Consider the following 20,409-nt stretch of genomic DNA (forward strand, 5'->3'; position numbering starts at 1 on the left):
CACTACCAGGACCAGCTGCAGAGATGACCCCAAGACTCAGATGGGTCTGCAGAGGCAAAGACAGTCCCTCAGAGAACCAGCTCAGATAACATGCATTGACACCCTGGGTTGTTTCTCCAATCATGGCAAGCAACCCAGGAAGAGGGCATTTCTAGGTTGTTTAGCAAGATGGAAGCCACTGCTCACCAACAACCCATGGTTTGTTGACACTGGGTTATTTGATCGTGTGAATCAGGTCATTCTGGGCCCACTGGTGTGTCTCAGTAGCCCACTGTGACTTAATTGAGCCATGGGATCGTTGTGTTGTGCTGGATGCTCATGGGTGCTCTTTTTGCCTGGCACCCCATGGGTGCCTAGCTTGCCATGAGTTATCAGGTACTATGAATCCAGGTTTCTCGGTTTATTTGAGAAAGAACCACCCTCAAATAAATCATGGCTTGTTGTACATTTATACAAAGGTTGTTTCCCCCTCATACAGGCTAAGTCAGGCTAACGTGACACAAAATCCTGGGCAGGTAATTCAGGCAGTGCCCAGCAGGCATGGATGCATTCAAAACAAGGTGCCGGAGAATTGGTTTGCCAGTACCCTGGACCAACAGAAGGACCAACAGGTGGGTCCCGGATCACGTCAGGCCAGAATTTTCCCTAGAAGTAAAAATGACCAAGCTGAAGCTTTGGACATTGCAAGAGAAGACAAGACTCCCTGGAGAAGGAAGACCACCATGCTAGGGAAGATTGAAGGCAGAAGAAAAGGAAGGCCAGCTCTGAGATGGATCAATTCCATAAAGGAAGACACAGCTTGAATTTGCAAGAACAAATTCTTTTTAAATGTATTAAATTAAATTAAATTAAATTAAATTCTTTGAATTTAAAGTCAGGATGTTTAGAGGGCTTTCAATCCTAGGGTTGCTCTAAGAAGGAGATGATTTGATGACCTGGAACCACCACAACAAAATCACCTTCTCTTCTCCATGCATAATTGTGTGTGCCTTTATCATTTTCCCCTCACTCACCTTTTCGCTTAGCAAGGCAAGCTCAGCTATTGCAATCTTTCCCTGGAGGGCAATCGTTACCGGCCTTTAATTATTCTGGTTGCCATGTTTCCCAGCTGCACAAAAATCACTTCTTGCAAAGCTGTTCTTTCATCTGGTAAAAAACCAGAACTCTTTGGGAAGCACAAAACGTTGAGCCCAGAGAAATGTCTTTCCTTCCACATGGCTAAAATCCTGAGTCAACTTGCTAGGAGCAAACTCATCCTGTTAGAAATCTTAGTAATTTGGTAGCAAAGGACCCTCGGTGCACCTCACACTGCCTTCCTGCAAATGTCAGAAATGTGACATGACAAGTCGCTTGCCCAGGTTTGCTGAATAAATTCCTCCTTCCCTGGAATAAGAGCTGTTACCACATCTCAGACTATCTCAGGGGTTACCAAACGACAAGCCTTCCTCCAGTCTGCAGGCCTCCAGAAGCGCTGGGCCACAGAAGTGCTGCCAGCATCTCCCAGTCAGCCATTTGGTTTGAGGGATGCTGGCAGGATCGGGGTTGAGAAAGCTGTCCTACAGAAGCAAAGCAATTAGCCTGCTGCTATTCTGATGCGTTAGAGGAGGTGTTCTGGAGACACGCCATGATGCCCCAGTCAACACGTTAATTGTTTCCTGCAGACATAAAGACAGGTCCTTGTTTATTTGACACTCTATTATGTTCTGCTCCATTAAGGATGGACGGATTGGTCTGTTTCCAGTCCATGTCACTTTCCCATCCCATTTCTGCAACTTGGTGCTGGAGGGATCTAAATCTGCATGAAATGATGTATTGGAATAGCATGCCTTTTCTCACATTTCTAAAGTATTTCCTCCCAGTATGCATTTTGAGGAATGCGGGAATGCTACTGTGCAGACGGAGGGTTCCTTAAAGTGTTTTATATAGAAATACACTTGTTTAAAGGATATGTTTTGGTACATTTTTGGAGCCTTGTGAAATCTGAAGAGGAGGAAATTCTGGAGAGGTGCTCTATCCCTGCTTCCTGCACTAATCCGATCAGACCGCTTTGAAAGGCAGATTTTATTTATTTATTTATTAAAACAGTTTTATGCCGCCCCATTCGCCGAAGCCTCGGGGCGGCTTACAACAAATAAGATTTGTGGCATCGGCATGCAATCCTGCACTTTACAGGCATCTGGATGGGGGGATGGAGGGATGGATTGCTTTTTAAGCATCTTTGTACTGCTTTTTGTAATATATATCCTATGGAACATGGTGGGACAGAAGGAGAGCTTTCCAATCCCTTGGAGCAGCAGACAGCCCAACCAGTGGGTCTTGGGTCAAACCAAGCCAGAACTTTCCCTGGAAGCAAAAATAACCCAACTGAGGCTGTGGCCCTTTGGCTACATCCCGAGAGGGTGTGTTGCCCTGGCTGTGAGTGTTCAGGGGTGTTGTTGTTGTTGTTGTTTCTTTTTGATCCCCAGAGAACGATACTCCAACTCCAGCTATACTAAGAAGGAGATTATTTGTTATTGCAATAACACCAAACAAACTAGTAGCCTGCCGTAACATTTAGCAGCAAGCCTCTTACATGGCACAGCGAGGGCTCCTGCAAGGTAGGACTCCAAGCAGCTGGATCCAGATAAAAAACAGCAGAATCCCCCTTGGAAAGACTCTGAACCAAAGGAAGTGGCTAACATGAATACGTTACAAACATGTGGTATGGTAACGCATGCGTACGGCGTTCTACACAATTAAAAGATTTATTTACTAGAATAATACTGTTTATTCCTTAGCACCTGTGAGCGAGTAAGGCATAATCCTGTCTGGATGGGCCAGGTTCCTTCTCCGTCTGACATCAAAGCATCGGCATGACCACTTCTTGCTTGCAGAAGGAATGCCTGATCAGGGATGTCAAGGCTGCAAAGGAGCAGGGTCCTTATCAGAGAAAGGGAAACTTCTTAGCTCCGTGAAAGCAGACTGTCGGGGTCAGCAGATCATGGGCTGAAGCTCTGTTGTACAACTGCAAGCCACTCAAGTTTAATGCCAAGCAAACAAGCCTTCTAAAGAGCCCGAGCCCCCGGCCTGGCTCTGTGGGGTTCAAGCCTGTTACAGAAGGCCAGACTCCCTGGAGAACCATCCTGCTAGGGAAAGCTCAAACCAGAAAAAGAGAGGGAGGACCAGCCATGAGATGGGTTCAATTTCCAAGGTTCTGTTTGGATGCCAGGAAGCACTTCCTGACAGTCAGGACCCTGAGGGTGAGGAATGGGCTTCCACGAGAGGTCGTTGAGGCCCCATTGGTGCGGGTGTTCAAGGAAAGGCTGGACATGCACATGGTGGGCATGTCGTGAGTGGAGCCGGCTGGAGCTGGGGTCAGACTAGATGGCCCGGGAGACCCCTTCTGACTCACTCTGTTTCTATGGGTTGACTCCATATAGGAAGCCACAGCCTGGAGCTTACAAGAGCCGTGTGGGGCATGGCCTGGGGGGGGGCACGCATGCGGAGGGTCACCATAAGGTGGATGCCACAAACAGCCCATTGCAGCTTCCAGTGCAGATTAAGAACAACTCATTTCCCAAACAACAATACAGGAAGCGTTAGAACACAAGGGCGATGCTGGGGAGCAAAGCGATCTGAGAGTCAAGGCACATTTGCATATGCTAATTTGCATGTGTTCTAAGTCTGCGTGCATCGTCAAGGGCCCCTGTCTCCTAAGCACACCCTGATTTGTGTAAAGGGAAGTCCAGGCATGGGAGAGGAGGGTATGTGATCCCTGGCAGCAGGGGGTAAAGTCCACGTGGCCAGAAGCTGCCTCATCCTGGGGGACCAGATGCCACGGAGACCCTCAGGGCCCCTGGACCTTTCAGCAAGGCTGGTGGGGCAAAGGCCTCCCAGAGATCTGGAGCTTCAGGTGGAAGATTCGGGGGCCCAGCCTTGAAGGCCAGCTCTGCAAGTAAAGGAGCATTCCAAAACCACTTTTCAGATGCTCTAAGGTAGTGATGGCGAACCTTTTAGAGACCGAGTGCCCAAACTGCAACCCCAAACCCACTTATTTATCGCAAAGTGCCAACACTGCAATTAAACCTGAATACTGAGGTTTTAGTTTAGAAAAAACAGCTCACAGCCAGCCCAAGCAAATATATAGATATCCTTGGCAGCGCACTGACCGGCCATGCGACAGCTCGGACGAGTCGCGGCTAATGTGTCGCAGCTCGCGACGTCATCGCCTGGCGCTGTTCCTCCTTTCCGAGCGTGCGCATGGCCCCTACGTGCGCAGTTATCCGATGCTCGGCTGCTGGGACGACTTGGTCGCGTGCCGACAGAGAGGGCCCTGCGTGCCCGCTGCGGCTCGCATGCCACAGGTTCCGTGGACTGGATAGAAGAGGACATTTGATTTCACAAAATAGCTTATTCTGCAGAAACAGTAGCAGGTGGGGAGCAGCAGAAGGAGAAACCCCTGTGAGCCCAGAGTCAGCTCATCACCTGTGTAGGTGCAGCAGAGATGTCCTGGGTCCCTGGACCTTTCTTCCATCAAGCGCCCCCAGACAGTCGGACGGAGGGACGGAGGGCCTGCTAGAGATTCGGGGCTGCCTCTCTAGTGAACTGCTCCTCAGCACTGCTAAAGGACTCTAGCGACAAGCATGAGCTGCACAATTTAAATGTCCACTGCTTAAAATGGGTGAAAACTTCTGTTCAGGCAGAGGGCTGAATTCTTCTCGGAGAAGATTTGGGGGCAGCATTTTGGTAGCCACAGGGCCAAAATGTTGGCATATTTGAGCCTAAAGCTCTTCCTGCCAGGAACTTAGCAGAGGCAGGAAAGGGAAAACCTGAAGCTGGGAACTGCCAAATGGTCAGGGGCTGGAGCTGGAGGTGGGACTATTTGGAGACCCCTGGACGGTTCGTTTTGGAGCCAAGGTCTGGGTTCTTCATCATTGCTTTAAAGAGTATAGAAGCAGCCGAGAGAACAGGAAGGAGTGGGGTGCTTTGCGTTCTTCACGAGGAGGGGAAAAGGCGGGTGCTCGCGTCGCTCTGAATGTCCTACAGAAATGGCTGCAAAACCTGGGAAGGTGACAAGGTGCTGAAAAGGACCTGCAAACTCCCACAAGCGAGCGAGCACCAGGTCACGAGAAATGCAGAGAAGCAAAAAGGAGAAAGCCCCAGTGCATTTCTGTTCAGCCTTTTTATCAACAACGTGGAGCAGGTAACCAGTCTGCTGACCAAAGTCGCAGATGATACCAAAGTGGAAACAATCGAGGAGCAGGCAGTCCAGATCCAAAGGGATCCAAAGGGATCTGGACAGCCTGAACAAGAGGGTGGGGGCAACAGGATGGCATTCCATACAGGTAAGTGCAAAGGGAAGCGCTTGGGAATCAGGAATAGGTGCCATAGGTAGAGGATGGGGGTGCTTGTGAAAGGCATCCCAGAGTACTTGTCAACAGCAGGCTAAACGTGAGCCAGCCGTGTGAGGTGGTGGCGATGCCACCCTTGGATGCAGGGCCAGAGGCATGGCTTCCAGACCTGGGAGGCGTTGATTCTGCTCTGCACCACTCCGGTGCGCCCACAACTGGAGCAACTGTGTCCAGTTCTGGGCTCCACATTACAAGAGAGACACAGCAAGGTTGGAATCAGTTCAGTGGAAGGTCATACGGATGGTAGGCAGATTTGGGACGGGGAGGGGGTGCCATGAGATGAGACTGAGTGAGCGGCATCTTTTCAGCCTGGAGAAGAGACTCAGAGGAGATCTTATAGGGACATACAGGTATGTGACAGTGGAGGGTCATGGAGGGCAGGACGCGTTCCAGTGGGGCACAGCTCAAGCAACGAGGCTTCAGGTTGGATGCCAGGAAGCACTTCCTGATGGTCAAGGCCCCTGGGGCATGGATTGGCTTCCCCGGGAGGTGGTTGGGGCCCCATCGGTGAGGGCTGGACAAGCACATGCTGGGGCTTACATGAGCAGAGCCGGCTGGAGCTGAGGTCAGACTAGATGGCCTGGGAGGGCCCTTCTGATTGGCTATACAGTAGACTCTCGACTATCCGGCTCGTGACTATCCGGCCTTCGTACTATCTGGCCTAGTTAAAAAAATAATTATTAATGCACAGTAAAATAAGTTTAAATAATTTTTGTAAGAATTAAGCCTACGTTTTACGTTAATGTTTTGTTTATTTTAAAAGTGTATGTATTCATACTGTACAGTGTACACGATTTTATGTTTCCTGCAATTAAGTTAGACATCATAAAATTTATCTTAAAATGTGTACAATATTTTTATCCTTGGACTTCCTTTTTCTGTAATAAATTTTTAAAACGTACAGTACAGTACATAACAAACATTTATAAAGTACTGGCCTGTACTAAGAGGTCAGAAAATATGAATAAGAGCAGGATTTGGTATAAAAAGGGTGTTTTTAATGGGATGGGTGGCGTAGGAAGTGAGCATTTATAGAACTCCAGCCTATCCGGCTTTTTTGTTATCCGGCCTGCCCTTCCGCCACGTTAGTCCGGATAGTTGGGAGTCTACTGTATTTCTATTTCTTCGGGACAGGAGTGGCCAAACCCTCCCCTCCCTGGTTGCTCCTTGCTTGATGGTGAAGAGAAGAGGTGGTTAACTAAAAAGGTGCAGGGAACCCTCCCTAGACGATCTTAACGTTTTGAACAGCTTGCTCTGGGAGCAAGCATTCCTTCAGGTCCCGGGTCTTCCTCCCAGCTGTCCAGCTAGCATGACCTTGCCTGCAGCTGGTCAAGCCGGGGAGTCACCTCCCCTGACACAGTCCCCCCTTTCTGGCACTGGCTCGCAAGACACTAAGAAGGATCTTTGCCTTCACCTGCTACCTGTATGCAAAGCGAGTGCCCCCCCTCCACGAAGATCTGCCCACCTAGGATGACTAGGTGTGTCTTGCACATGAAACAGCACTCTGAGAACAAAATTACGGGCTGCCCGTACCACATCCAGCTCATGCATTTATAGATTAAAACTTCCAAACCTTAAACAATTATAGACTTAAAATTTTCAATACATAAATTTAAACATCTGAAACACAGCAGAATAAAACACCTGTTTGTACTCCCAGTCGTGACCAAAACTGGTGTTTTAAACCAAACTGCTTCACTTGCTAAAACTGTTCAAAATGCACCTGTGTGTAAAATTTTAAGTCTATAAAATGTTTCGTTTAAAAAATTTAAAACCGAAAACATTGTGAACTGGATGCACCACTGCTGGTTTGTTTTTAAATTAATAAAGCAAAAAAGGAAGGAAAAAGAGCGAAGGAAAGGAAGGAAAACAAGCGAGCCACCGACCTTCCGCGTCCGGGGGGTTTGTAGCAGACAAATAGGCAGCAGGGGGGGACGCCGTGATCCCAAGGGGCCCTTCAGGGTTCCTGAGCAGCTGGGACACACTGGAGACCCGTGGCACTTGCGTTGCCAACTCTCTTTCTTCTTCAGCCGCCGTCTCTCGCTCCGTAGCCGGCTTGGGAGTGAGCCCTCCTGCTGTCACAGCACTGATTTCATGGAAGGCTGTCACAGGCCGTTGAGTAATGCCTGCTGGTGGAGGTGGGGGAGAAACAAAAGAAGAGGAAGCGTTTGTTCTGGCACGGCTTTAGGAGTGCTGCAAGCTTCTGTACATCACAGAACTCTTCCTCAGGAGGAGGATCTCAGAGCAGACTAGGTCGTGAGCAGCAAAAAAGCAGCTGTGGGATTATTCCTAAAGTGGGAAACAACATAATAGTGTGAGGGGGTCATTCGCAGAGCTACTGCAACCTTGATGTAGAAACATAGAAACGAAGTGAGGTAGAAGGGATTCCTGGGCCATCTAGTCTGACCCCTGGCTCCAGCCGGCTCCACTCATGACATGCCTGCCATGTGCATGTCCTGCCTGTCTTTGAACACGCTCACCGACGGGGCCTCAGCCACCTCCCGTGGAAGCCCATTCCACACCCTGGGGGTCCTGACTGTCAGGAAGTGCTTCCTGGCATCCAACCTGCAGCCTGGTTCCCTGAGCTTTGCTCCGTTGGAGCGCATCCTGCCCTCCATTGCAGGAAAGAACAGCTCACAGTCCTCCTCCACATGGCATCCCCTCGCAAACCTATACGTTGCTAGAAGATCCCCTTGGAGTCTCCCCTTCTCCAGGCTGAGAAGACCCCGTTCCCTCCATCTCTCCTCGTATGTCATCCCCCCCAACCCGGCTTCCACTCTTGTGCCCCTGCGCTGAACCGATTCCAACCTAGCTATGTCTCTCCTATCATGTGGAGCCCAGAACTGGACATGGTTCTCCTGCCGCGGGCACACCAGAGTTGTGTGGAGCAGATTCAGCGCCTCCCTAGAAGCCATGCTTCTGGCTGTAGCCACGCTATTGGCACACATTGTGGGAGATGCTGTGTGCAAGAAGGCACGGAGGCACATGCCGTACAGCATTGTGTAAAATGCCTCCCTTTATTTCTGATGAAATTCCGCCCTTCGTTTCTGTGTGCCTCACACGCAGGGCTTTGCTGCAGGTACTTTCTCAAAGAGATCTTTCCAAAACTGGTAACTGGGTGCACACCGGCACTTCACAGGTACACATTCCCGTGGCTGGCTTGAGGATGCATCACCGGAAATGGGGGCCACCGACACAGGAAACTGGCTTCGAACAGCACCATGTACTGCACGAGGGGCCTGCGAATTATGATCGGAAATGTAGGAACACGTTCTTGCGATTTCCCCCAAGTTCTTTGTGATTGCACAGGGATGTGGGAGTGCAGCAGGTGCTTTTTTGCACCAAAAACATTGGCCCAGCTGCACATCCTGGACGCCACGGTCTGAAGGAGAGATGTAGAACCCTGGCCAACCAACGGCGGTTGCACATCTGGCCTGCTAAGTTGCAGCGAAGGGAGAGAAAAAGCGCAGGGAGTTGGGAGATCAGTTGGAGTGAGCGCAGTCCTGTCCTGGAATGGTAGCCAAGTTTTCTCTAGTGATGTGCGAGCCCCCTCAGGCTCACCCCAAAAACCAGTCCCGTTTTTCAAGTGTTCCCACTGAACACCTGGAAGATCGCAAGGGCTTTCTGCCCCCAGGCCTTCGGCACGGTTGCTCAAAATGCGTGACTGACCAGAACACGACAGCTGGGCTAGAATCAGATCTCGCTCAGTGGCATTCACACAGAGGTGGGCAATCCGTGGCCCACGGTGTCGCAAGCCGGGGATCCTCCTTCCTGCACTGAGAAGCCAGTCTGTTTTGCTTGCAACGTGTTCTTGACTGACCAAAAAGCTGACCGAATGAATCTCTGAGTGGTTTGTTGAAGACAATCTAGTATTCACCTCCAGGAACTCTCCTTATGAGCCTGCCTGGGCCTGATCCCTTCGGGAGGGTCCTTCTGAAAGAAAGCACGCCGATCCTCTAATTCAGCCGTCCTCCTCTGCTAGGGGTGCAGCAGGTAGCCAAGAGTCCCAGAAACTCCCCTGCCCCGAGTCCCTCCCCTCCCGCCAGCTGTACACCTTGGCTATTCCCAGGGACTGCCTGCCCAACTTGGCCTTGAGGGAAGCGCCTCCGTCTCTCATCTCAGTGTCTCAGCGTGGCCCACCTTCCCAGGCTCCCTGCTGTTCTGCTTCACTTTCCAATCCCAGTTCCTCTGCACCCCCCCCCCCCGCGGCCCACAGTCCTTGAGATCAAGTGCCCAAAGCAGCCGTTTTCCCCCCTCCCAGCCCACAGGCTGCCTGCAGCGCTCAGAGCGGTTCCCGGGCTCCCAATTGCCAAGGTCACCCAGGGCTCCTCCTTCCCCTGGCAACCCTGAAACACGTACTGGAGGTCGCTGGCCCCAGCAGCCACTCCAGCGCCTAGTCTGCCCTTTAAAGGCGGAATCTGTCCTCCTGAGCCCCGTCGCCAAGTTGGGTTCGGCGCTGGAGACAGCGCCTGCAAAGTTCCTTCTGAAATCCAGAGTGGATGCACCACCTTGCTGGGTCAGCAAAAAGGGCCTTCCCGCGCTCTCCCAGCATCCCCTCAAACAGCCTTCCCCGACCCCAGTGGGGCCTGTGTGCGTGCGTACAGGAGTGTCCTCACGCAGGCGCTGATGTCGCGCCAGCTCACCTGCTGATGCCCTGGGTGGCCCTCGGAGCCAAAACTGGTCCAAAGTCACCCAGTGAGCCCCTCAGCTGACCGGGGACTTGAACCCGGGTCTCCCGAATCCAACCGTTGATCCACCCCATCACACAGCCTTGCATGGTCAGTAATGCATTTAAAAAGAAAACGAGATTTTTCTTTCGTCTGTTGGTGAAAGCCCCTGAGGACCAAAACAGCCGTTGCTTTGAAGCATGTCTAGCAGCTGTGAATTGTTTCCATTTTGACTCCAGAGTAGGTGCCGATAAGATCACAAAAGCCCCCTGCCCTAATATTAGGGTCCCAATCCAGGTAGGGGCCCTGCACCTAATCTAGGGTCAAAACGTATGGAAAAAGAGAGGTCCGCCTGGCGCCGTCGTTATTTGTTTTTCGGCGCCAGGCAAAGACCTTTTTATTCAAACGTCATTTTAATTGCTAATATTATTTGCTTACTTCGGCCAGGGCGACTTATTTTATAATGTTAATGTGTTTTATATTTTTAGTATTTTATATTTTAACTGATGTTTTGTAAGCCGCTCCGAGCCTTCGGCGAATGGGGAGGCATAGAAATTTTTAAATAAATAAATAAATAAAAAGATGTGCCTGCTAGACCCAACGTTAAAGAAATCTCTTTCTTGGCCTGTATTTTGCTTGCAAGTGTTGGGAAAATTCAGATAAACCCTGGCAGAAAGGCGTTGCTTGCATATGTGTTTGTGTTATAAAATCAAACCTGCACCCCCTTTCTCAGAAAGCTGCAGAATTCCAAGCCAGGTTACTGTTTGCATTTGCTGTTAGTTTAGGAAGTGGGAACTGATAGCTTGCCTAGAGGCTGCCAGGGCTATTGTTTTGCTGAAGAGTCAGAATTGATAAGAGTGTCAGGTTAACAGCATTGCAATCACCCTCATTTGTATGCCAAGGCTCATAATAATCCCATGATGGTTATGTGAATATCCTGCAATCAAATGGCATTGTACTGAGCCCCCTCTGCAGACCCCTCACCTTCTTCGGACTGTGCTCCCCTTCTTTCGCCATCCACTGCCCAACTGCTGGGCCCATGTGACTCACAGGCTATAAAACACTCTGTGTATGTTCTAAAAACTTGTAGTTGGCGGGGAGATCCACCACCCAGGAGCATACTTTCAGAAGTAACTGCAGGGGCCCCAGGTGATCTTTCAATAAAACTGCTGAGGCTCAAGGCGAAAGGGCTCTTTCCTGACTGAACCCGGCGATCCTGTCTCACAGCTGCCATCGAGTCTTCCCAACGGGAGAAACCCTGACAAAAATGTGCCATCTTTGCAGACAGCCGTGGCAAGAGAGCGGTTCCAGACTGCACCAAGCTGCCTCCTTCCTTGCATCTGCCTGTCTCACACGCCACTATCCTCCCATGATCCCCACAGATTGTTCCGCCTGCCCCGAAAAGCCAGAGCAAGTGATTTGCAGAGGCTTCTGTCTCAACAGTTCACCCAGGACTGGCTCACCCAACCCTCTGCCACGAGACTTTCCAGAATGCGTTTATTCTGCTCCGCTTTCTCAAAGCAGTTCTTTGGAGGACCTGCAGTGGCATATAAACAGCCAAAATAAAAATCACCCCACATGCGCCAGAGCCAGGATGCAGAAGTTTGAGCTGACTGCAAAATTCCCACCACGGATGCTCCTGAAGGTCAATGCTTCTCTCCTTTCCACGCTGGCAGGGTAATATCCCTGCTGCCCAGCTAGGGGAGTTAAATTCCCCGAAACAGAAGCATTTCCAGAATAGATGGGGAAACTGTACTCTCCCTGACTCCCAGCTGAAGCATAAGGGGAATTGCGGTCTATGCACAGTTTGCTCCAATTTCCGAAGGGACAACCGTGTGATGCTGCAGCAAAGACTTCACAGGCACGTGTCTACTTTATGCCTTGCGTGACACTAACCGCATTTTGGCAGACGCGGTTAGTATATACACCTTTCCAGAGGACTGGAGGAGAGGAAAACTGTTTTCAGAAAGAGCTGAAATGCAAAGAGAAGCAGCTACCTGTTTCGGGTTAATGTTTCATGCATCTCGTGAAGTAAACAGTGTCCATAAAAGCTTGTATGGGTTTTTTTTTTTTCTTTAAAGTGGCAATGCCGTGCCATGTCCCAAATTGTCCCAGTGCCCCCAGGAGCCCACACTTTGGTCCCTCAGGCCAGTGTGGTGAAGAGGTTAAGAGCGTGGGACTGGAACTCCGGCGATCCGGGTTCGAGTCCCCGCTCAGCCATGGAGACAACTGCATGACCTTCGGCCAGTCACTCACTCTCAGGCCAACCTACCTCACAGGGCTGTTGTTGTGGGGATAAGACTGAGAGCAGCAGCAGAAGAATAATCTAAGCTGCTTTGAGTCTGCTGCAAGGAAAAAGTGGGATAGAACGCTAATAAATAAAGAAATAAGCGCAAATCCAAACGGGGAAGCTGGATTGCCTGAGACCAGCAAATTCATTCCATGTTGTCCTGGTCCAGCTTGACCTTAGGAAGACATAGAAACTGAGCGAGTCAGAAGGGGTCTAGGGGCCATCTAGTCTGACCCCTGGCTCCAGTCGGCTCTGCTCAAAACTGGAAGCTTTAGTGTTTTATTAGAGGAATCTTCCAGTGTGGGGCTTGGACCCAGGTCATTTGTGCCTTAGATCAGGACTAATGGATTTCTAGATCTGACATGTAGCTTTTCTGCCACTCAAGGCAGCTTTTACAATTACAAAGAAAACTTGATTAGAAAAATGAGAAACATGTGCCATTAATCCTGCAGGACGGGATGAAAAGCTGAGAGGGCGTTCTCTGAAGGTAAGATGCTTTGTAGGACAATACAAGCCCACGGCAGCACGGGGCACCCTCGCTCCTATGCCCACCTGGCCAGTAGAGAAGGATTAAAGTCGCCCTCCAGGGCCACGATCCATGCAATAATTTCCAGTCGTGCCTTTCCAGTTCTCCTTCCATAACGGAAGAGATATGCACCGCACACAGAAAACTCCATAGCAGGATTCCTCTAAAAACCTGAGCACTGTTAGCATCCATCAGCCAGCCGCTGAGGCCATGTTTTCATGGGACAGAAAAGCCTTAATAACTTTTGAGCCTCTGCTCTTCAGCAAGCCTGGAGACTGTGCGTCAGCACTGCGTGCCTAGATTCAGCACTGTGTGCGTTCCCCAGAGAGGTCCACCTGGCACCATCGTTATTTGTTTTTTGGCGCCAGGCTAAGACCTTTTCATTTAAACAATATTTTAATAACGTTTAATATTACTATAGGTTTTAATTTGCAGCCGGAATGAATCGGGTTTTTAATTTGTATAATCCGTATTTTTTGTATTATATTTGTTTATTTATGCAAGCCGTCCCAAGGTGTTAAGAGATGGGACAGCATACAAAAACACTAAATAAATAAATCTGGGGAAGGAGTGGGGATGATAGGCCATGCCATGGCTTGGCGCAAACAGCCAATTATGGACTTTCGATATGTGCTGATTTGCTGTACTTGGGGCAATTTGTATCTGAACAATTTGAGATTTTGGCCAGTTCTCGACATCAGGGGGATGATGGGCTGCTCGGCGGAATAGCTCAGCAGATGCTGTTTTTACACACAGTAGAATCTGGGCTTATCATGAAAGGACTTTCTTTCTGAGTGGGAAGACTTAGCCAAAGGGCCAGTCAATTCACAGAGCAAATCAGACCAATGAAAAATCAATGGAATGGATATCCAAAGGGCAAGAAAGAAAGAAGGAAGGTCAACTTTCCGCAACATGTTGCCTCCGCTCGCTAGGAACCCGGGAAGTTGCCTTCCAGCCTTGGGAGGGTGCCCAACGGGAGAAAGCTGTTCTAAGCACTGTCTAAAAAAAGAAGCAATACGAAGAAGGAAAGAGTGGGACAGATTTACCTCTCACTGGACTCCTCGGGGTTTGGAAGACACCTGATTTGGTCACATCTGTCGTAGTCCCAGTCTCTGGAAACCATCCAAGGTGACTGGTCACACCTGGACTGGCCTTTCCCACGACACTTTCTGCAGGGGCTTCAGCCTCCATGGGTGGGTTCGTGGCCCGGACGGGATTCAGGCCGGTGGGGTGTGTGCCCGGCTCTTCCCCTTGCACGAGTGCTTGGCCGGACCACGCCTCGCCCCCTTTGCTTCCTTTCCCTGCAGGGGCTCCTAGCCCCAGAGGCAGCACCCTTTTCACATCATCTTCCTCTTCCTCCCTTCCCACAGGCAGAGAAAATTCCGTTACGGTCTGGTGCTGGTCCACCCCCATGGGCCACGCGGCCCCGGCCAGGCCAGCAGGATCCAGTTTTGTATCATCCCAGCTGTCCGTCTGTGGCAAAATGGCAGCCACCGCTGTGGTGGTGCAGGGGAGATCTTTCCACAGCCCCCGGTTGTTGGCGTTTTCCGCTTCCAAGCTGAAGGCAGAGTCAGCAGGAACTAAGGTCACAGACACGTCGGATCCCACCGAAATCAAGAGGCCGCCTCCGTGGGGCCCTCGCTCAGAACGGGCGGACGGCGCAACGGGGAGGGAAGGGTCAGTGGCCTGAAGATCGGCTACCGTACCAGGAAGACTTGCCACGCTTTCTTGCGTGGACGGCGGAGGGCTGCCCAAATGGCCCACGCTTCTCCCTCGGTCCTGGGAAGCTGGGGTCAAAACATCCCCCACAAGGTTCACGGGGGAAACCAGCCCTGCTCCACCACCGTCCCTGTCCCATGTCCCTGTCGTGGTGGTGCCCTGAGCGGCCCCCAAGGCATTAGGGTCTGGCGTGGTCGCAGCCGCAGCAAGCAGGGTCTCAGGGGGCCTGTTTCGATCCAGCTCTTTATTGGGCCCGCCGGGACCCCCGGGGGCCGCACTGGCATAAACACCTGAGCTCTGGGATCCCAAGCGGCTGTGGACGCCCAAGATGCTTTGCAGCGTCTCTTTAACGGTGGTGGTGGCATTTAATGATCTCTCCGAGGGCTCCGTCGCGGCATCGTGTGGGTTTTCGGCGGCTCTGTGCACAGGGGACGCGAGGCTCCTGTTGGCAATGCCTTCGCGGTCGTGCCCCGCAGGCCAGGCCTGCCGAAGCGGCCTTAGCTCCCTCGCCTCGGTGTTTTGAGAAGCGAGGCACTGCAGGCTGCTGGAGCTGAGCACAACAAGGCAGACAGGCAAGCACACCGACACCATCAGGCGGCTCATCTTGGAAGAGAAGTTTGCACGGAAACATGCAGAGCGAACGGTGACGGCACACGAGCCCTGGAAGCAAGAAATAAAATAGACCCCTCATTTCGGCTTCCTTCCAAATTAGCATTTTTAATTAAACTCTCGTTCTTAATTAAACTACCAGCTATGGCTCTCTTCTGAACATGTGAGAAGGTCAACATGCGGCCTTTACTCTGGATGGCGTCCATGGACGTATTCCTTCACCAAAGGAGCAACATGCCCTTTGCTAGAGATCAGCTGTGAGACTTAATAAGAGTCAGTTATGAGAATGCTCCTGGAATACCAGCTGTGTGCAGCCCAGTGCCAGGCAGGCTTACTTGTGAGTAAATCCAGCTGCGCTCTGTGGAACCCGCTCCCCACAACTGTGAACATGGTACTCCCAGGCATCCTGTCCCATTCACAGGATATTATGAAGGGTGGGGCCCAGACGTTCTCCTGTGCTTTCACCGTCTTTGTTAAAGGATAAAAGACAATTGCTATTGGTGGGTAGAAAAAGAGTGCCTTCCTCTGCGCTTGCTCTCTAATATAAGTGCCATCCCTGCTATGGTTTTCCCAGTTGCAATGTATGGCTGTGAAAGCTGGACCATAAGGAAGGCTGAGCGCCGAAGGATTGAGGCCTTTGAATTGTGGTGCTGGAGGAGACTCCTGCGAGTCCCTTGGACCACAAGGCCGGTCAGTCCTGGAGGAGATCAACCCTGGCTGCTCTTTGGAAGGCCAGATGCTGAAGATGAAACTCAAATCCTTTGGCCACCTAATGAGAAGGAAGGAGTCCCTGGAGAAGACCCTGATGCTGGGAGCGATAGATGGCAAAAGAAGGAGGGGAGGGCAGAGGATGAGGTGGCTGGAGGGGGTCACTGAAGCAGTTGGTGTGAGCTTAAGTGGACTCCAGGGGATGGTGGAGGACAGGAAGGCCTGGAGGGATGCTGTCCATGGGGTCATGAAGGGTCAGAAATGACTTGGCGACTAAGCAAACAAACAAATAATCCTCCTCCATCCCTAGGGTCAGTTCAAGGTGCTGATCTTAACCTTGAAAGCTTTAAACAGATTGTGCAATTGAGGGGTCATGGCCTGTATTGGGGCCCATGGCAGGTGGGCCAGAACTGGCCTCCCGGGGTACCTCCACGCACCCTTCTCCTGACCATGGACCTTCTGCCCCCATGCAAATATGAAGAAATGCACTTTGCGGGGAAATGCCAGCTTCAGATATCAGCTGATAGGATTTAAGCCAGCAGCGACTGGCCAAGAAAGAGATCTGGGATCTGCCCCCCATCTTTGGAACAACCACCCCGCTGGTGCCACCTGGCACCGAATTTGCCATCTTTTTAACACCAAGCTCAGACAGCCCTCTTTGCAGAGTTTAAAAACCTTTCAGGAGCCTGTTATGACTATCCAGGTGCCTTTCTTTTATGCTTGGCCAGGTCTTTTTATTGTCTTTATATGCTATTTGAAATAATAATGGGTAAAAATGGTCCAGGGGGCAGCAGCTGGGAAGAAGGCAAAATCTGTCTTAGGCAAACTCTGGATGCAAAAAAAATTCCTGTTTTCTCAAGGTAGGGCTGGGAAAGATTCCTGCCTGAATCTCTGGAAAGAAAGTGCTGCCAGTCCGTGTCGGCTATACTGGGCTAGGTGCGCCAAGACCCTAAGGAGCTCTCAGGAAACCAGTTAAAGACCTACATGCCCACCAATGTTTTTATGGTGTTTACATTTCATTATTTTAGCGATGCTGTTTTGAATTTCCAGCTGCTCCAATTCTTATCTAAATTGGGCATTTACATGTTTCTGGAAAGCAGGTGTGCAGTTTAGGATGCGATCTTTGGGTGGCAAAACAGCATATTAATATTCGCAATAATTAAAACAAAATAGGCTAAGTGTTGCATAAGTCCCTGAAACTTGGCTGGTTGGAGGCCCCTCCCTCGGAGGAAATGATCACCTCCAGTCTGTCCCCTCTGACATTGTTCCAAAATTCTGGGGATGGTTCCAGAGAAAGAGTTTCTCGCTTTCAGCAAGAAGGTTCTGTCTTTCTCTCCTTAGCAGATTTTTCAATGCTAGAAGAAAAGGTGGAAGGAGCACTATGAAAATGCAAGAGGGTTACAAGTGGAAGGAGAAAGCATAATCTAAGACCCTATAAAAGGCAGGGCTGTGAAGTGTACTGACCGTTAAAAAAAAAAAAGTTATCTTCCCAGGCAACTTATCCCTCCGTTCTAACGCAGAACCTCTGTCTACCTGAGCGCCACATTCCATTTTAGATAAAATCTTGGGGCCACACAGGACTGCACAAGAAAGCGAAGCCATGGGGTGCTGCCACCCCACAGGTCTGACTGGACTCAGTAATGGCCTCCTCATCTCTTTGAGGGCCCCAACCTGGTCGAAGTGAAACATGTTAGCCAAGGGTTCACTTCGGCCACATCTAATCTTCCTGAATGCACAGGCAAGGGTGGAATTAAGGCCCCGTTTGGAGAATTGTCCCTCCAAAGGTCTGGGTGGCCCTTGGCAAATGCCCAACTATGCTACACCCTGAACATAGAAACAGAGCGAGTCAGAAGGGGCCTCCCAGGCCATCTAGTCTGACCCCTGACTCCAGCCGGCTCCGCTTACAACATGCCCACCATGTGCGTGTCCAGCCTATCCTCGAACACCCTCACCGATGGGGCCTCAACAACCTCTTGAAGAAGCCCATTCCACACCCTCGGGGTCCTGACTGTCAGGAAGTGCTTCCTGGCATCCAAATTGAACCTTGGATCCCTGAGCTTTGCTCTGCTGGAGCGCATCCTGCCCTCCTCCTCAGGGGAGAACAGGTCTCTCCCCACCTCCGTGTGACACCCCCTCACATACCTGCATGTCGCCAACAGGTCCCCTCTGAGTCTCCTCTTCTCCAGGCTGAAAAGACCCATTCCCTCCGTCTCGCCTCCACACCTGTGAGCCATCTAGTCCAGCAAGTTACTCACAGGGTGGCAAACCAGCGGTTCACAGGACCCTTCAAGCAGGAGGGCTGCAAGAGTTCTGCCACCCAAGCTCCTCAGCAACTGGTACAGGGGAGCTGGAGTTGGCCCTCCATGAGCCAAACTGCTCTGAGGTCATAGAATTTCACATGTGTCAACTGCTCAGGGGGACCCATGTCTTGGGTCAGGTTTGGAATGTCAGTGATGCAGCGGCTCTGGGGAAGAGGAAAATCAGGTCAGGCTAGATGGCACGGGAGATCCCTTCTGACTCGCTCTGTTTCTATGTTTCTATGTCACTTTGGCTAACTTGGGAGAAAAAGGGATCGTGCAACGCCCAGGGGCAGGATGGACTGCGATTGAAGACAAGGTTGGGAGATGGGGAACGGGGCTACCATGCTTCTTCCACATCCCTCGATTGGAAGGACCAAACTGCTTTTGCTGAGATAAGATGCAGAAAAAGAGAAAGAGGGCGGACGTCCCCCTATCGATTTGAAATCATCCGAAATCTCTCCGCTCCCTAATAAGGAGAGCTTTAGGAATGTCAGCTCGTCTAGCAAATCTTCGTCCTTAGTGATTTCTAATTAGAAGAAGGTGGAGACGAGTATATTGTATAAATTAGCAGATCGATAATAGCCAGTGGCACATGTTCACCTTTCCTCTAGGAAGGCGGATCATTTCCACATGTCTCTGCCCTTTTTAGCATCTCCAGATTGCAAATGTTTAGTTATGGGGGGGGAGGGGGGCAGCAGGTGAGCCACCAACCCCTGTTCGTTGCCAGACACAAGGTTTGTTCCAGAGTATCCATATTCCAGAGCAGCGAGTTACGAACATAAGAAGGGCCACGCTGCATCAGCGCAGGGGCCCACGGAGTCCAGTTTTCAGCGAATCCAGTGACTCACCAGGAAACCCACAACCAGGACTTGCATGCAACAGCAGCAACTGGTTTACAGAGGCATTTAAATTTTAAAATCAATTTTAAGCTTTCTAACATGGTCGGTTTACCTTATTTGTATTGCATTTTATTGTTTGGCTTTCTACCTCAGTCGGTGTCAGCTGCTCAAAGAGCTTCAGCTACAGGGCAGTAGAGACATGAAATAAATAAAATAAAAATATGGCCTCTGAAACTGAAACTGGAGGTCACAGAGACCCATCCAGAGTGGGAGGGTGCACAGCCTTCTCCTCCTCCTTGAATCGGTCCAATTCCCTTTTAAAGAGATTCAAATGATTGGCCAGGACTTGGTCTTGTGGAAGCGAGTTCCACAGGTTAACTCTGCATTGTGTGAAAGTCCTTCCCACTTATGTCTGTCCTGAATCTTCTGCCAAGGAGTTTCATGGGATGGTGCAATGAGAGGACACTGCATGAATCAGTGCCGACATTTTGCTCAGTGGTAGGAGAGAGTCCAGGAGAAAAAAGCTAGGGAATAAAATATCCCTAGTGAACTGGCCCACAACTCTGCACCCATATATCCCTGCCCAGATCCTAAGATCACCCACTGAGGTCCTTTCCTGGGAGCACCCCCAAAAGATGCAAGGAACGTGGCTACTAAGGGAAGGGTCTATTCGGTTGTGGCACCCTAACTGCAGAACCCGCTCCCCAGAGAAGGGGGCCCGACACCAACTCTTTACACCTTTTGGCACAAGGCTAAAACCTTCTTATTTTCCCACTATTAAATTTTTCATGCTGCTTTATACTGGATTGTATTTATATTGTCACTGGGTCACTGTGGATTGTTTATTGTTCATGGTTTACTGGTTATTGCTTTATTTATTTATCTATGTATTTGTATTTAATAGGATTTAGATAGGGACTGGTGTCCTATATCATATTGATTGTATTGCTTATCATGTTGGAGTCTTTTTAGCTTTTATTGTAAACTGTTCAGAGAGCCATTTGGCTAACTGTGGATGGTATATAAGAGTTTTAATGAATTAATAAATAAACTCTTGGCTAGAGTCGATCATTTGGTCACATTTTCTCTTTCCTTTCCTCCAGGGACTACATCCAGGGGATTTTATAGTCATGGGAACATCAGGAGCAGCTGTAGGCACAAGAGTTCCATCAAGGTTCATTGCCCACACCAGCCTCCTCCATTTTGGCAATCTCCAGTGATGATGGACTACAAATCCCACCATCCCCAGTCACCAAGGCTGGTTGACATTGACCAGCAGCACCTCCCCAGTGCTGAAGGCAGACTGTTTTGCAGTCGTAAGTGATACGGAGCTTGAACCCGGGGCATTATATACAACTGAG

General features: G+C 50.3%; 1 protein-coding gene across 1 annotated transcript in view; it reads right to left on the reverse strand.

Moving 5' to 3' along the window:
- Positions 1 to 20,409, reverse strand: part of ARMH4 (armadillo like helical domain containing 4) — a 56,889-nt gene that overhangs the window by 29,691 nt on the left and 6,789 nt on the right. Inside the window, exons 2-3 of the mRNA XM_044436260.1 lie at positions 14,016 to 15,252; positions 7,277 to 7,516 (exon numbers count right to left, since the gene is read on the reverse strand). Of these exons, the coding sequence (XP_044292195.1) occupies positions 7,277 to 7,516; positions 14,016 to 15,252 (1,477 nt within the window). The remainder of the gene's footprint in view (positions 1 to 7,276; positions 7,517 to 14,015; positions 15,253 to 20,409) is intronic.

This window comes from Varanus komodoensis, unplaced genomic scaffold (genome assembly GCF_004798865.1).
Source record: "Varanus komodoensis strain SLA01 unplaced genomic scaffold, ASM479886v1 scaffold3, whole genome shotgun sequence".
Classification (NCBI taxonomy): Eukaryota; Metazoa; Chordata; class Lepidosauria; order Squamata; family Varanidae; genus Varanus; species Varanus komodoensis.